General features: G+C 37.1%; 5 protein-coding genes across 5 annotated transcripts; 3 read left to right on the top strand and 2 right to left on the bottom strand.

Annotated features, from left to right (window-relative positions):
• Positions 1–6765: 6765 nt before the first annotated feature.
• GCK72_020397 (uncharacterized protein) lies at positions 6766–7584 on the top strand (the record flags this gene model as incomplete). The annotated part of the gene is made up of 7 exons (XM_053733556.1): positions 6766–6828; positions 6888–6961; positions 7008–7086; positions 7131–7205; positions 7253–7328; positions 7385–7466; positions 7509–7584. The coding sequence occupies 7 exons, from the start codon at positions 6766–6768 to the stop codon at positions 7582–7584; spliced, it is 525 nt and encodes a 174-aa protein (XP_053582469.1).
• A 1796-nt stretch (positions 7585–9380) lies between these two features.
• Positions 9381–10525, top strand: GCK72_020398 (uncharacterized protein; the record flags this gene model as incomplete). The annotated part of the gene is made up of 5 exons (XM_003116160.2): positions 9381–9496; positions 9540–9915; positions 9969–10116; positions 10161–10312; positions 10367–10525. The coding sequence occupies 5 exons, from the start codon at positions 9381–9383 to the stop codon at positions 10523–10525; spliced, it is 951 nt and encodes a 316-aa protein (XP_003116208.2).
• Positions 10526–11391: 866 nt separating this feature from the next.
• GCK72_020399 (uncharacterized protein) lies at positions 11392–12657 on the top strand (the record flags this gene model as incomplete). The annotated part of the gene is made up of 5 exons (XM_053733557.1): positions 11392–11507; positions 11552–11927; positions 11980–12127; positions 12309–12460; positions 12514–12657. 5 exons carry the CDS (start codon positions 11392–11394, stop codon positions 12655–12657), a joined length of 936 nt encoding a protein of 311 aa, XP_053582470.1.
• A 467-nt stretch (positions 12658–13124) lies between these two features.
• Positions 13125–14749, bottom strand: GCK72_020400 (uncharacterized protein; the record flags this gene model as incomplete). Its single annotated transcript, XM_053733558.1, has 6 exons — positions 13125–13262; positions 13306–13457; positions 13504–13651; positions 14158–14533; positions 14580–14605; positions 14660–14749. The coding sequence occupies 6 exons, from the start codon at positions 14747–14749 to the stop codon at positions 13125–13127; spliced, it is 930 nt and encodes a 309-aa protein (XP_053582471.1).
• Positions 14750–15250: 501 nt separating this feature from the next.
• On the bottom strand, positions 15251–15612 carry GCK72_020401 (uncharacterized protein; the record flags this gene model as incomplete). The annotated part of the gene is made up of 3 exons (XM_003115946.1): positions 15251–15286; positions 15331–15543; positions 15601–15612. 3 exons carry the CDS (start codon positions 15610–15612, stop codon positions 15251–15253), a joined length of 261 nt encoding a protein of 86 aa, XP_003115994.1.
• Positions 15613–17297: the final 1685 nt, after the last annotated feature.

Raw genomic sequence — 17297 nt, forward strand, 5'->3', positions numbered from 1 at the left:
CGATGGTTCAAAACGGGGTAATTGCGCTTCATTGAGACATCTGTCAGCCATGGAGCAACCAAGCTGATTTTTCAGTTTTAAAGATACAAAAGTTATCAATAGAGCGCAACAGCTCAATTTGGAAGAACAGAATCTCCAAGGACTGCTCGGAATCCGTCTGATTTCCATCAAACCGCCAGAAATTTCAATCGAAGGTCAATCAGAAACTGTTATTGAACAAAAACCAGACAATCAGAGAGAGACACTGATCTCTCTTAAATACTTGACAAAAACATAGAACCATCCGAATGATAAAACCGAGAAATCAGTTGAGTACACTATCGGTCAGGGTTACCAACCTTTACTCTAATCGAAACCAGTTTCACCGAAAAGTGGCCATGTAAGTTCCTCTTCAAATTAGAGAGAATAAAATTGACAACTAAGATCATCATGAAGAGACAAAAAACGGTAAATGACACTCTCGAACCATCGGGGGCAATGTGACCCCTCCCATCTGATCGAAATCTTTCGAGAGATGGAAAGAGAGGTGGGGAGATAGATGCCGATCACCATAACTACTTGAAAGAGAGATCAAATCGTTAGATACGAAGACAATGGCAGAAGGCGTGACCTTTCCCCCTGCTTCATCTTCTCAGAGGGCATTGTTAATATCACGCGCCGTCAGAAGAAGACCAACAGGTAGTAAGACCTTTTTTGTCGTGTCTTCCTTCTTTTTTCGAATTCAACCTGAGACGAATGGCAGTGAGAGGACAGTCGACAAGGTCACTGAAGACATGACTTCTTGAGGAACGTCTTTTTGAGAAAGAAACCACTTGAAATGAGGAGTAAACTCTTCAAATTTGTGGTGACTTCACTTTTTTCTTTTTCTCATTTCGAAAAAAAGACACAAAAAAAAGAAAGAACATTAGTTCAATTTCCCTGGGGAAAGTTGTGTTTCTTAGAAAACTTCATTAGTACTCCATTCGCCCATTCTTTTTTGAGTCTTTCTCCACGTAATTGACCAAAAATCCAATTTCTCGATCATGGGACCACAGGTTTCTTTCAATTTTTCACGAACCTGATTCAACCTTTCGGGAATTGGTTTAGACTAAAAAGGCTGAGGGGAAAAAACGAAAGAAATGAGAAGAAGATCACCTCTTATAACTACACGAAACAGCTGTTTCTTCTTCGTTTCAAGACAAAAGAATAGAGGAGCGGAGGAAGATGAGTGGAGAGGGGACCCATACGTCATTTATATAACTGGAAGGGCTCGGTGATCACTATACTTTTTGATAAATGGAGACGTCATGAGCTTTGAGGTTGGAACGATTGGAGATCATAAAAACATGAAAATGATCAAAAGACGTTCGAAATCGTGGTTTTTTGCGGGGGAGATCAAAAGTTTTGAAACTATTGTATTATCAATAGAGCGAATTTGCATTTTCAGAAAGATATTAGCTCGGCACAATTCTTACAATCGCGCTCCACCGAAAACGAAGAGAATTCTGTGCGAAATTGAGAGATTCAGAGAAAAGGAGACATTTTTTCGAGAGTAGTTCGGTGGAGCGCAGTTGTAAGAACTGTGTCGAGGTAATGGGAAACCGATATTTTCATTGTAAGAGGACCCAGTTTCCAGATCTTTAGCTGAGTATTCGGACTTTCAGCTCTAATTTGTTATCAATTCAAAAATTTGTGTTTTAGTCAAAAACCTATTAATCCAAGGTCTGAAACGTTGAACCGATCCGCGAAATTCAGAAATTTTTAATGAAAATGGTCAAAAATCAAGATTTTCAGCGGAATATCTTGAATTTTTATTTTTTCAAAATTTTGAAAATAGGCTATTTCAAGTCAAAAAGTGCCAAAATTGGTAACTCCGAGCCCAAGAAATTGACTCCAAACCTATTCAAAACGCCACAAAAAAGTCATTCCTGTTGTTATTGTTATTTACTCAAGCCAGCCCACACGCACGGCCGTAAAAACGGAAAGAAAAAGGAGAGAAGGAGGGGGGGAGGTCTTTTTGCAAATGTATACAGCTGGTATAGACTAGTACAAGTGAGGAGGAAAAAGCAAGAAGGAGATACGCGGAAGAAGATGAAGATGAGGAGGAGGAGGAGTGCGGAATGGCATGAAAGCTCATTTTTTGTATGTATATGAGTGCTTATTTTATGAGGTGTTTGGTTGGACAGGTCTGTAAGAAATCGCGCTCCAGTAGACTGAGTACGGTGGACCTCAATGGAGTCTCGAAATACGAAAAAATTCCAAAAAGAAAATGAGAAAAAGATTACTCAGAAAGAGAGATGGTGGGGCACACCTAAAAGCTCAAAAGTGCTCATTCTCTCTCTCGCTTTTTTCTCATTTCTTGTCAAATGGATTCTATTCTTCTTTTTCGTTTCTCTTCTCCCCTTTTTTCTATCTCTTCCGCTGTCTGACACACGAGGGCAAAGTGTGCCAAACAAATAGAAAAATGAAGAAGGTGAAGGAGAGACCGGAATCCAGAGGAATTGAGAGTTTACTATGTGTTCGTTTTGATCGAAAAATTTTGAAAAATTGAAATATGATCTCAGGAGTTAGTCTGGTTTTTGTGAGAAAGGAGTAAAAAATATTGACATTTTTCCAGAAAACTGTTCTGTAAAACTTCGAACTCTGAGTAGAGTTCTGAGCAAATAAATATGGTTAAATAACAAGAAACTGTGGAAAATAGCCTAGCTTCCAGAAATTCGGATTTCAAGCTTTCAGAATCGATATAAGGCTGAAAATAACCCAATTTTAAGATCAACAGGGAGGAGCTCGATAGAGCAAGCTTGCATTTCAGATCAACGAAAAGAAGACAGATCTTACTATACTAGGAGAACAATGTCAGCGAAAACTGAGCTAAATAGGAAAAAATCATACATTTCTTCCAGATTTTCGAGAAAATTTCGAAAAAAAAGGGTTCCAGAATGCATTTTTGGGAAAAACCGATCATTTTGAAAGGCTGCTCCACCGTAAACTACAGTACCGTAGAGCGAGTTCTCAACACGACTGTGAGACTTCTAGTCATCTGAAGCGGACGCTGCTGAATCTAGCATGCTAAATGTGACATTCACGCTAATTCCCTTCCCAAAAAGAAATTTTTCAAAAAGAAATCTGGGATTATCTCTCGCATGACTTGGATTAACATATTCCCCCAGAGCTCCCCATTTTTAAAAGTGTCGAGAAAAGAGAGGGAGAGAAACCATGATGCAACTAGTAGGTAACTGCCGAGAGGCATCTCTCTCCCGCCGTCAACTACTCTTTTCAACACATACATTCATTTCAATCAACTAGGCGTGACTGCCTCTTTCTTTCTCTGCGTCTCTTGTGATCTACTATTGTCTCTCTTGACTTTTTATTTCTGCGTCTCTTAGGTACAAAAAAAACTACGTTTGATGCCATTGTTGTTGTTTTGTTATCTTGATCCGATGATCTACCCTCAAAAGAGGGGATTGTGGCTAAACGGATTCAGATTTCCGTTTCATTCAGTTATACTTTTATTTCTTTTTTCAATATTGACATTGGAAAAAAAGTATTTTTCAGTGTCGTTCTAACATTGAAAAAGGTCACAAAACCGGTTAATCATATTGGCGGAGTAGTAACGACTGTACTGAAGACCCCGAAAATAATTTATTACTTTCAGTACATGTAATGAATCTATGGATTGGGAAGGTAACAAGACAAATTCTTTGGGGGAAAAGGGACGGAAATGAGATGCCTTCTCGGGAAATTGAGTGTCTGCTGGCAGAATTATAGTGGATTACTGTAATCTCTTTTACTATAAGAGAGGAAGGAGGAACTAAATATATTGTTGTTTTATTGGAATTGAAGGGACAAAAGTGAAAACAAAAAAGATCAGACTAGGGACAGTCTGAAAACGAACTAGAGGACACCAGGAAGTTTTGAAAGCATGTCTTAGAGGGTTGGAACAGGGATCTCGGAGCTCAAATTTGCTCTGAAAGTACCTTTTTCTAACGGAAAGTAGGATATTCGTCATGTTTAAAGAAAAAGGGTCTCGTCACGAAAACTGGCGAATACTGTACTTCGAGAAGGAAGAACAGCAAAAAACCGCGCTCTACGGAAACCAAAGAAAATTGTGTGCGAAATTGAGAGACTCAGAGAAAAAGAGACATTAGAGAATTTCGGTGGAGCGCAGTTGTAAGAACTGTGCCCATCTAATATCGGGCTTCTTCGATTGGGAAGCGTCCAAAAATGAGTTTTCAGACAGATAATTCTGGAAACCCCAATTTGCAATAGAGCGCATCATTTGCATACTCTTTGTCACATTGGAACTGGAATTTCAAGAAAATGTCTCATTTTCGGCTTATTTGATGCTTTAAGTGTTCACTTCTCTTCTAATAAAACACCAGTGAACTTTCTAGATAAAGGAACCAAACCACAGTAAAAAAAAGAAGAAGTGATGTGATGAGTAAGTGTGATTCTCGAACAACAAAGCCCTCTCTTTTGAGTGTAATCTGTGGCGGCTTCTGCCTTTTCAGAAGAAAAGAGACTTCCCCCTCTTTTCTCAATGAACATGGTTTCAGAAGAGAAACAAATCAAGTGAGAGTGTAATAGTCGCCCATTTGAAACAAGTCATTTCTGTCACTTTATTTCGAGAAGGTCGCCTCGAGAATAAAGAGAAATTGGAAGGAACAGGTTTCGCTCTTCTTTTTTGATTAGTCAGTTACAGCGATTTGTTTCTGAAACTGCTGTGAAACAATACTGCTGAGACCGTTTTTGGGGTCAAGTGGTGAGGAGAGAGAGAGATTGGGAACGAGATTACACTGTGGAGAGGGGTCTGATGACTTGAAAATGGAAGTTCTGGATATTTCTAGAAGTTTGGGACTTCGATAAGTTCAGAAATTTAGGATTGCAATAAAGATGTTTCACTCAGCTTCTGTCGGAAAAAAAGTCAACACAAAATTTCTCAAGTTTCACAAAAATTGGTCCAGTTCCGACCATTTTACGAGCAACGGCGATTCGGTGGCGTCCCAGTGCGTCCCTTTTCGAGCCGGAATCATGTCATTTTGATACAAAAACTTGGGGAAAAAGCGTCATCAAATGTACAAATTCGATAAAGAAAGACTCGACATAAGTGCTCAAAATCACTTATTCTCTTCGCTACCTGTCATCCCCAGTCTAGACTCTGTATCCAAGGACTACCACTCGAGTCGCTACGCAGCAAGTTACGCTTCTCGGACACAATTCTCGAGAAGTCTGGCGTTGTATAGTTATGATCTCTTCCGCCCTTCTTTAGGACTCGATTTCAGATTCCGAGGGATCCGGACCAAAATTCAAAACAAAAGCGATCAAAAAGTAAAAACTATACTCCCGAACACAAATATTAAATATAAATGCCAAACAAGGCAGTGAAATTTGAAAATATTATCGATAAGACGAAGAAGCAGCACGTGGTTGTCTTGATAACGTCTATCAGATGGTTGGTCAACAGAAACGACGACAATTTTAGAGATCGACGGTACAAAGTAGACGGAATTTCACTTTTTTGCTCGGAATTGATAAGACTACACCCTCGTATTTATGTCAAATGCACGGAGGAATGGGACAAGATGCAATTTGGGAAGGAGAGCGGAGGGAGAAGCTAACAGAGGAAAAAATGATTGAGAAACCGTAATTAAGCTGGCACGAGGAGTATAGGTATTAAAGTTTTATGAGAAAAAACTGATTCCGATGTGCCAAAATGAAAAATAATCAGAAATATACAATTTTAGACAACTTTGACGGGTTTCTCGCTCTTATCGAATTTCTGAATACATTTACTGAATCTTTGACTATCAAAATATTAAAAAAGAGTTTAGAAAAATCAAGTGACGGGGAAAATGTTGAGTTTTTGGTTGAAAAAATTGCTTTAGCCTGTTCAATAAGAATTTTTTCGAAAATCAATGATTTTGTAGCAAATTCCAAACTAATCAGCAACTTTCACTATATTGAAAAGCTTTTGACGACAAAAAAATCGATGAAAATCAGTCAAAAGCAAAAACAACCCGAAAAATACATTTTGGGACTATTTTTGATAGAATTTTTGGTATAATCGGCATGCCGAGTACATTTTTCGAGATATTTAGACCAAAAAATCATCAAAAATCGCGGGGAACAGACAAAAAACCTAGAAAATTATTGAAAAATTAATCTAAAAATAAAAAAAATCTGAAATGTGTGCATTTTTGCGTCATGGTGTACATGCGGACAATGTGCACTTTGAAGTTGTCTACCGTACCTCAAAAGAAAAAATAAATGAATTTGAATGAAATTTCAGTCAAAAATTAGCTGGAAGTTATGGGAAAAGTTATAGAAGGTATAAAAATGGGAAGAAGATAATATTTAAAATTTAAAGAAAACCCCAAAATAAAAATAAAAATCAAAAAGTTCCTTTCTCTCCTTGAACACACCAGACACATTTGTTTTCTCTCTCAAAAGTTAGGGTAAAAGTGAAAAAGCGAGTGAAAGTATTGAAAGTAGGGAAGAGACGATACCACTGTTTTGCCTATTATACGGGCTGTTTGCCCCCGGTTTTATTGCTGTAAACGTTTTTATCGCCAAGGAATATCTGAAAGAAAACACAGAGATGTGTCTAAATAGAGAATCTGGGATCTGAAAATGTCTGTTTGGGTATATATTTGACATTCCGTGCAGTGGAGCGTACTTGCAACTCAAAAATTTCAAAAATTTCAGTTTTTTAACCGTGAAATAATCTTTTTCTCTGACGTTTTTCTAATTCCATCACGTATTTCTCTCATTATTCTTCTTTTCAAAATGTCGGTGATCGTTGATTGGATCGAAGACTGTCTAGAAACTTATTTCGATGTGTATGTTGATGTGAGTGGCCGCGGCCTAACTTTCTCTTTTTCTTTTTTTCGGCCACCATTTGCTTTCAGAACCAATACATGTTGCTTGGTGTCGCTTTCGCACTTTTCTACATCTACCAAGTACTTATTATCGTGGTCGATGCGTAAGTTCGCTCCATAGATAAAGTTTTATCAATAGAGCGCGTTCAGGGCTTTTGCAATGTACAATTGGAGAAATCTGAGAAATTTTGGGGATTTCACTTTCTTTTTGGCGCTCATCATTTTGTCTGTGAGTTCTGATCAGACAAACAGACAAAAATCGATTTCATTTAGATAGTTTATGGTCTAACATTTCTCCTCATACAACCAGAAGAAAGACGTTGCTTCGGTGTTTGCAGCATTTTTGCGGTAGATCAGAAAAAAATGTTTTATCTCGATTAAAATTTATTTTTCAGACGGTTCAACTCATCCTCTCTGTTTTTTATTATTTCTATATGTTTCCCAGTATGGATAACGAGCAACTGTTATACTGTAAGAACACAAAACCGCAGATTTTACGGCAAATTGCACAATTTTCAAATTTCCAGTCACAACCATCTTCGCTCCGATTTCGATCTTTTACATGACTATTATTGTTTCCATTTCTGTAGTGGTTTCGTGTAGAATGAGGTCAGAAAATGTACATTACTTAAGAAAAATTATAGTTTTCAGCTTCTTTCGTCCGCATCAACGAGTGATCAGCGATTTGTATGCAGTTGAGGAGCGAAATGGGAAGAAGAGTGTCTGATTTTGGGTTTTTAGAAAATTATTTTTTTGATTTACTACGATAAATTTATTTTTGTTTTCAAAGTTCTTGAATAAAGAAATTTATGTGCAAATTAACATCAGAGACGCAGCAAAAAATAATTACAGTAACCCCGTAAATCGACACGGAAGACGCACATGCAAAAGTTTTACGTCGGATCTCGCAACGAATACAGTAACCCGTCAAATTGGGAAAACTGGATTTTGTCGTGAGATTTTCAGTTTTCTGATCTTTTCGTCTATTTTCTATTCTCAAAAAAGGATTTATTGCCGAAAAAGTCAAGCAAATGACAGAAATCGTTAGAAAATTTGCGATCAAAAAAGAAATTCCCGATTTTCATAAAACGATTGAGGAATTAAGAAAAATACATGATGAATTAATAAACAATGAAGAAGGCGACGAAGAAGGCGATGAAGAAGATGACGAAAGTGGAGAAGAAGAAGGAGAAAAACAGTATACCTGCCTTTGGTGATAAAAAATTTAGAAAAGAAAAAAGTAACACATATTTTTCAGGGGCATCGATATCACCAAGACTACAAATCTATTCACAGAATCGGGAAACGAAAACTTCAGTTATAATGTCTATTTGTACTGTGATAATCCTCGTGAAAATAGAGAATGGTCGATTGAAGCGTTTTGCGAGCTGAAATTCGCTACAAAAGATGGAGAAGAGTCGATCTATGCGAAAATGAATCGGTTCACTGACGAAAACAGTGATGCAAAGTTTGAAATCGATTGTGATAAGATGGAAAAGTTTTTTGATTGATGGAACATTAAGAGTTGAATTCGATGTTTGTATCAAAAAAATTTCTGGAATGCAGTTGTTCGACGAATCAATGAGAAAGTATTCGGATGTTGTGTTTGTAGTGGAAAACGAAAAGTTTTATGTATCGAAACTGGTGAGTTAAAATAAAAATCGATATTCTGTTACCATATAAATTCTTCGTTTTCAGTTCCTCGCCTCCCAATCTTCGTATTTCGATGCACTTTTGCTCGGAAATTTCAATGAATCAACTCAAACTGAAGTGACTCTCTCTGAAATCAAGGCATCTGATTTTCAGCAATATCTCGAAGCAGTTTATGGCTACTCGGTTATTGATGGTGATTTTTAAATTTTGCTTCGAAAACTAAACAAAATCAATCAATTATTTTCAGAAAGATCTGTTAAAAAAATACTGAATTTGGCTCACATGTACGATACACAATCAGTTCTGGAAAGATGCCAGACATTTCTGATCAATGACTCGGGTTGTACAATGAAGGAGAAGCTTGAATTAGCTGCTAAATATCAATTATCGGATCTCAAGGTATTTATCCGAGGAGCAATAGGTTTCTCATAATTGTATCATTCTAGGAAGAATGTCTCTCCGAGATAACCACCGTCGACGAAATTCGTTCAGTGGTTTCGCGTCCATCGAAAACAATGGATCATGACATTCTCTCAGAACTCTTTGATAAGCTTCTAGAATTGCAAGATTTCGATAAAACTGAATGATTCTTGTTAAATTAATAAATTGCTAATGTTGTTGTTCGCTTATAAAGAGTAGAATTCGTGAAAATTGCCTTCGAGTGAGTAGCAAAATATTTTCGAAATAATTACAGTATCCTCGTAAATCGACAGAAAAGGCGCGCCCACAAAAGTGTAGCGCGGGTCCCGCCACGATTACAGTAATTTTTATTTCGGTGAACTATTTCGCTTCGTTTTTTCATTATTTTTCCGCCTCTTTCCACTTGTTTGCAGGTTTTGAATTTCAATTTTTCAGTCGAATCGATCAAAAATGACATCTATTGAACGGAAATTCACAGTAAAACATGTTTTTACTGATTTTATAAAGTCGACGAGCGATGGAAACGAGATGAACGGAAAACCAGAAAAACATTTCGGGTGCACTTGGTATTTTTGCAAAAAAAAATTCGAAGAATTCATATTTTTCTAGGCACGCCAATGTTCTCCCAAGCTACAGTCGTTCGGGAAATCAAGTCGACCATTATTTCATCAGTTTGTACCTTGAAAATCATCGAAAATCGGAGGAATGGCGTATTGGAGCGAGTTGTGAATTGATGTTCGAAACAGCAAAAGGACCGAAATCAATAGAAAATGATGCGTGCGAATTCCCACATTCAGAGAATAACTTCATTTTTGAATTGAAAGGCGAAGATCTCAGAAAATACTTGATCGATGGAAAATTGGGAGTGGAATTTCACGTTTCGATCGATAAAATCACTGGAATGCAACTGTTTGATGAATCAATGAGAAAGTATTCGGATGTTGTGTTGATTGTGGAAGACCAGAAGTTTTATGTGTTGAAATTTGTAATTTTTAATGAAATTTTTTTTGAAAACTATTGAAATATGTGAATTTTCAGTTCCTTGCCTCCCAATCGTCATATTTCGACACATTATTCTTCGGAAATTTCGAAGAATCTGCAAAATCTGAAATTACTCTCACTGGAATCGAAGCATCGCAATTTCAGAACTTTCTGGAAGCGCTCCATGGTCACTCAGTTATTGATGGTATTTTGACGCTGGAAAATCGATAAATCAACTAATTTTTGCAGATAAAACTGTCGAAGGAGTTCTCAATTTGGCGAATATGTACGATGCGCAGACAGTGTTTCAGAGATGTCAAACATTTCTTCTAAAAGAATCAAAGAAGTGTATGAAGGAGAAACTCGAATTGGCTGGGAAGTTCCAGTTACCGAATCTCAAAGTTAGAAAAATAAGAAAAGTTTCAGAATTTTTGAAACAAAGACAGCTTTTTCAGAAAGACTGTCTCTCGAAAATCAACACTTTCGAAGAGATCCGGGCGGTCGTTCCACACTCCTCTGAATCAATGGATCATCACATTTTGGCGAAACTTTTCGACAAATTGATTGAAGTTCAGAAGCCATCTTCGACCTCATTCTCGTTTGGAAATAAATAAAAAGAGAGAGTTTTGTGAAAATTGTGTAAATGTATAAATGTTTGAAAGGGTCTGTAAATATCTTTTTTTTAATTGTTTAATGTTGTTTCCATTGAAGAATACTTTTGAAACTTGTGAGAGGTAATCATATCTTTTCGGGTCCAGGATGTTTCGCAGCCAGACATTTCGGTGCCATGAGCTCCACAGCCTTAATTTACCCTTTTTTTCAGTAATAACTTGAATTTTTCAGATAATTAATTGTTTGGGAAGTCAAAAAGAACTTTTTTTGTGATTTTGGTTAAGAGGACCACAAGAAATTTTGTCCAATATCACAACAAAAACAATTTTTGTTGAAGTATCTGAAAACTGTTTTTTCTCGGAGAACAAGCCGTGAAACCACAGAAAAATGACAAAAACCCGGTAATTCTCCGAGAAAAACATATATTGGACAAAATTTCTTGTGGTCCCCTTTATCAAAATCACAAACATTTTCTTTTTGGCTTCCCAAACAAATAATTATCTGAAAAAGTCGTTATTACTGAAAAAACGGGTAAATTAAGGCTGTGGAGTTCATGGCTGCGAAGCGTCCCGGAAGCCCATACTTGCAACGGGCCGGGCCGATTTGAGAATGTTCACCGTCCTGGCCCGGCCCGGCCCGGTCGGCCAGGACAAAAATTTGAAATTTTGAATTTTTTTGACAATTTTTTCGATTTTTTGCAAAAAAGTCGATTTTTCGACTATGTTTTTACATTTCGATAAAACAAAAATTTACATAGGATTTTTGACTATTTTTGATGAAAATTTTAAGTCGTGCCGATATTTTGCAAGACTGCGGAACCCTCTTTTCAGATTTCGAAATTCCATTTTTTCAGACAAATCAAACGAAAATGACATCTATCGAGCGGAAATTAACAATAAGACACGAGTTTTCTGATTTTGTGAAGTCGACGAGCGATGGGAACGAAATAAAGGGAAAAACAGAGAAACATTTTGGTTGTTTCTGGTAGTTTGACACCGGAGAAAAGCAAAAAATCAATAATGTTTCAGGAATATCTCTGCTCTTGGCCGTCACAATAGTTTAAAGAATAGAATTGATGGATATTTCATTAGTTTGTATTGCGAAAAGCCTCGTGTTTCTCGAGAATGGTCAGTCGACACAAAATTCGAATTGCTGATCGAATCGAACCAAGGAATGGAATTGATCGAATGCAGATCGGATCGTTTCAATTGTACTCACTCTGAATTCGTGTTTGTAGTCGAATTTCAAGATTTGAAAAAGTATTTGATCGATGGAAAATTAGGAGTGGAATTTCACGTTTCGATCAATAAAATGATTGGAATGCAACTGTTCGATGAATCAATGAAAAAGTATTCGGATGTTGTGTTGATTGTGGAAGATGAGAAGTTTTATGTATTGAAGCTGGTTAGTTCAATAAATCAATATTCTATTATCATATAAATATCTAATGTTTCAGTTCCTTGCCTCCCAATCCTCGTACTTCGAATCGCTTTTACTCGGAGATTTCAAGGAATCGGCCCAGTCCGAAGTGACTCTTTCTGGAATAAGTGCCGCCGATTTTCAGAATTACCTCGAAGCACTGCATGGTCACTCGGTTATTGATGGTATCTATTAGCACGGCACGCTTCTTACAACCGCGCTCTACCGAAACCGAAGAAAGTTGTGCGCGAAATTGAGAGACTTAGAGAAAAAGAGACATTCCTCAAGAGCATTTCGGTGGAGCGCAGTCGTAAGAACTATGCCGAACTAATAATAAAAAAACAATTAGATAATCTATTTTTTCAGATAAGACTGTCACGGGGATACTAAAATTGGCGAATATGTACGACACTCCGTCAATTCTTCAAAAATGTCAAATATTTCTCATCGAACACTCGAAGAAAAGTATGAAAGAAAAGCTCCGTATCGCTGGAGAATATCAATTATCAGAGCTCAAGGTTTTCATCACCCAGTGAATATTTAGTTGGTAAATAATTTATATTTTTTCCAGTATGACTGCTTCCACAAAATCAATACCGTCGATGATATTCGTGCCGCCGTTCCATCGTATTCTGCGGGAGTTGATCATGATATTTTGGCGCATCTTTTTGATAAGCTGTTGAAGCTTCAGCCTACAACGACAGCTTCGACCTGATTTTTTAAAATTAATTTACATTTGTAAAAAGTTATTAGATTACCAGAGAATTGTAGAAATTATGTGAATGTTTTATACTAAGTGATTTCAATGAACAAATTTCATTTTCAGAACCAATTTCCTACAAGGTGCTCGTTTGCTCCTCCGGCTTCAGACGGCGTGTTTCTACACATCGCAGCGAAAAAACGAGTGCAAAACTTTAGTGGCCGAGTTTTGGGATTCTAGGCCACCGACTAAAATTTTGAGGTTTTCTGCTATCTGGAGGCCTAGAATCCCGAATTTTCACTGAAAAACCGGTAAAAAGTTTTGGGATTCTAGGCCACCAAACGGATTTCTAGACCCTAATTTCGTGATCTTTTTTCGAATTTTTCACTCATTATTTTGCTTCAGACGGCATCTTAGTACACACCGTACAAGTAACAGAACATTTCGAGTTACAATCAACTTTATTCATTGAAAATCAATAATTATTTGTCTTCGGTGTCATTAAGGGCCAGAAGTTTATCGAAAAGGTTGGCCAATACATCATGATCCATGGTATTACACGGGCGGGGAACAACTGAACGAATATCTTGAACAGTTTTTATGTTGGCGAGACAGCGGTACTAGAATAATTGATATATGAAATGAAGCTGAAATTTTGAATACCTTCAAGTCATCTAATTGGTACTTCACAGCTAATTCCAACTTCTTAGCAATTGATATACGAGACGCCTCCAACAGAAATGTTTCACACTTCGCCACAACTAAATGACTATCGTACATGTGTGCCAGTTCTAATATTTTCTCGTATTGACAGCCTGAAATTAGGCTCCTTGCAGTTTTCTTTTGATTCAGCAGAGTTACCATTAATAACCGAGTGTCCATGAAGTGCATTCAGATACCACTTGAAATGCTTAGCTGAAATTCCAGTGAGAGTCACTTCAGATTGAGTCGATTCGTTGAAATTTCCGAGTAAAAGAGCATCGAAATATGAGGATTGAGAAGCGAGGAACTGAAAAATTAGATATTTTCAGTACCGGTCGAAAGGTTGTAAACTTTGGCCGTTTTCAGTTGAAATTAGGCAACTTTGAGAGTGTGTCATGGTAATACTGATTGTCCCATCAAATAGATTATTGATGAATTATAAAGATCAAAGGTAGAGCTTCATTTTTGTAGTTGACAACTTTTTTGTACGGACACTCCCTAGTAAAGGACTTATCGACAAAGTAATTTCTACCTCAAATCGTCCAATTTCAGTGCAAAATAGAGCGATTTTTGAGCTGTCGTCTTAAAATGACCATAACTCTCTAGGGAGTGCTCGTACAAAAAAGTTGTCAACTACAAAAATGAAGCTCTACCTTTGATCTGTATGGTTCATTAAAAATCTACTTGATGAGACAATTAGTATTACCATGACACACTCACAAAGTTAGCCAATTACAACTGAAAACGGCCAAAGTTTACAACCTTTTGACCGGTACTGTATACGATAATGAATTATTGATTTATTGGGCTCACCAGTTTCGACACATAAAACTTCTCGTCTTCCACAATCAACACAACATCCGAATACTTTTTCATTGATTCATCAAACAGTTGCATTCCAGTCATTTTCTTAATACAAACATCGAATTCGACAGTCAATGTTCCATTTATCAAAAACTTTTCCATCTTCTCACAATCGATTTCAAAAATTACATCGTCGCCTTCAAAAACGAAACAATTCATTTGTGAACCGATTGACTCCACTCCGTTTTCTGTTAAAACTTTCAATTCACACATTGCTTCAATCGAATATTCCCTATTCTCGAGACTATTCCAACATGATAAACTGACAAGATAGTATTCGACTTCGTCATTTGAGAAGGGATTGAAACCTTCAATGGTAGTGTACCTGAGAAAAACAAAACGTGTTTTGTACCTTCTTGAGAAAATATTACCATGAACAACCGTGAAACTCTTCGTTCTGAAATTTTCAGAATTTAGAAAGTAAAAAGTGCTCGAAATCTTTCAGACTCACCTGTTCGATTTCTTCCGATCCATCCCCGATGGATTCCAAAAAGTCAGGAACAACGAATCTTGTTGAGAATTTTCGTTCGATATACGCCATTGGTAAGTTCGATAAATTTTGGGAATAAAAAGTTTGAACTTAAAATTTGAATCCACGATTTGTGTATTTTTTGCGTGTTCCGTTTTGCGAGGCTACTGTATCTTTTTTTGACAAGAACTCAAAAGAACCGCCGGAATCCGAACTTGTACAAATCATACCCGTCAAATTTTTGTCTAATGGTTTTTAACATAGCTTTTAACCATCTTTTCAGGTCTATACAAATCCGCGTGGTTCTTATTTAGGAAGTTCTGACTAGGAGCTGTCACCCACTCTATTTGGTAGACCATACTTGCTTTAAGAACATTATAAAAAATACAATTTCAACAGTAACACCAGAAGGAGGAGGCGCTGCGGTCGCGCCGCGTGCGTTTTTGAAAATTCGGACCGGCTACCGTAACCCTAATAGTTGCATTTATCAGTAGAGCGCACTATCAACATAACACAATGAATCCAATAAACAAAATTTTATTCTTTTCCGTGAACTATCAATTCTGAGGGCGACTATGATGGTACGGCGAGCTCCTCGTAGTTTCCGTCCTGCAAAAAGTTCTGAATTAGAATTCTCATTAGAGCGCACTTACATCTCCATCTTTCTTGTCGGATGCACCACCTGCCGCTGGTTTGTCCATTTTCGATGGTGTCTTCTTCGATTCATTCGATCCACCTGCGTCTCCAGCTCCAGCTCCTCCGGCCGGCGCGCTTTTAGCGCTTCCCGCCGGTCCGCCCTTCTTCTTTCCACCACAGTTCACGACAAACACGAGAACAGCGAAGTTGGCAATCAACGACAGCAAGATCTGGAATTTTTTGAGTTTTCAGATTTCAAGAATGCTCTGAAAGGGGCGGGGACTCACTTGTGCAATCATTACAGCTATTCCTGCTTCAACGCTTTTTTTGTGTGACGGTTGTTTGTTGTAGTTTTCAGCGACGAAATAACTGACGGTTTTCCGGAAATTTCCGAGCTTTTATAGGGAAAATGATGACCTTTTAGATATGGGAAAGGGTTGCCACGGGGAGGTTGAAAGTTAGAGAGAAAAACTGAAATTTAGAGCGAAAATAAGTTCAAGTTCACGTTGGAATTATTGAAAATATTTGTCTTGGAATATCACGTCTGGCGCGCCTTCGGTTCGTTTTTCTGGTATGGATTTCGGCAGAGTGCTCATTCAGGAGACGAGGTACGTTTCAAAAAAAAAAAACCAATTTTTTAAAACCTTTTTCAATTTTTCATCGAAAATCCGAAAATTTTAATTTTAATTTTTGGCGCCAATTCATCCGGACCTCATACAAATTTCGTCGATTTACAGTAATCACTGTAAATTTCGTAAATTTACACAAGCTTCCGTAAATCACGAACATAGTCTCGTAAATCTACAGAAACTCCCGTAAAACCACAAAATGTGACTCGTATTGACGTATATCGACACTGGAGTCCCGTAAATACACCCCCAGTTTTTGTGAATCTACAGTAATCCCTGTGAAGACAATTTGTTCAATTTTTCATCGAAAATGTGAACATTTGTGATGGTTTTTCTGAATTTCTTCTAATTCTGAATCATAGTAAAAAATTTGACCTTTTTTGCAAAAAAAAAATCGAAAAACTCGAAAAAAAAAGTAATTTTTTACATTTACACAAGGTATATTAAAACTCGAAGAATTTCAAAATTTCGTTTCAAATTTTTCTTTGTTTTAAACCCTGTGGAAAGTATGCTCAAAACCCCTTGAAGCCTTATCACAGCCAAAAAAACTACCGTAATCCCCATTTCTCCCACCCGACACATCCCCCCTTCCCAAATCCCCCTATTACGTCGTCTATAAGATTTCCGTGATCTCTGCCAACCAAGCAACACACAAAATACGTGCATCGAGCTCTCTCGTTTTGGTGTTTTTCTAAACATTGCAATATTGGACTCTTGGTTTTGATCTCTTAGATCTCTGTTTTGTGCTTGAAGGAGCAAGATAAATAGATGAAAAGAAAAAAGTTTTCATTCAATTATTATAACCACATTCCCATAGCTTTTCGGCTCGTATCAAATCATTGATATAAGACGGTCAAAATTTCAAAATTTTTTGCTAGCTAGTTGAAAAATGGTTTTCTGTGAGTAATCTGTACTGAAAATACAGCATTTCCCTGAATTTGAACGATTTTGCAATAAACTGGCAATTGCTAGAAAAAGTTGCACGTGAAGCACAGAGTTTTCCACTTTTGTCTGTTCACGTCATTTTCTGTTCTTTTTTCAAAGTTTATTCAAAAGTACAGAATCGGTATGGATACCGATTTTGTACCAAGAAATTCCTCCAGATTTGGTATTCATACCTATTCTGTACTCTGCATAAAAGATCACGTGAAAAAAGTTTTCTCCAAGTTTATTCGAAAGTACAGAAACGGTATCGATACCGATTTTGTACCAAACAACAGCATTGTAAGTTCTGTATAAAAGGTCACGTGAAAAATTGAAAATCCACAATTTCAAAGTGTCAAATTTTATTTATGATTATTTTCGCTTACGTGGATTCAAATTTGATGTTCATCAAGTGGATAAACTCACCAAAA

This window comes from Caenorhabditis remanei, chromosome V (assembly GCF_010183535.1).
Source record: "Caenorhabditis remanei strain PX506 chromosome V, whole genome shotgun sequence".
In the NCBI taxonomy this organism is placed as follows: domain Eukaryota; kingdom Metazoa; phylum Nematoda; class Chromadorea; order Rhabditida; family Rhabditidae; genus Caenorhabditis; species Caenorhabditis remanei.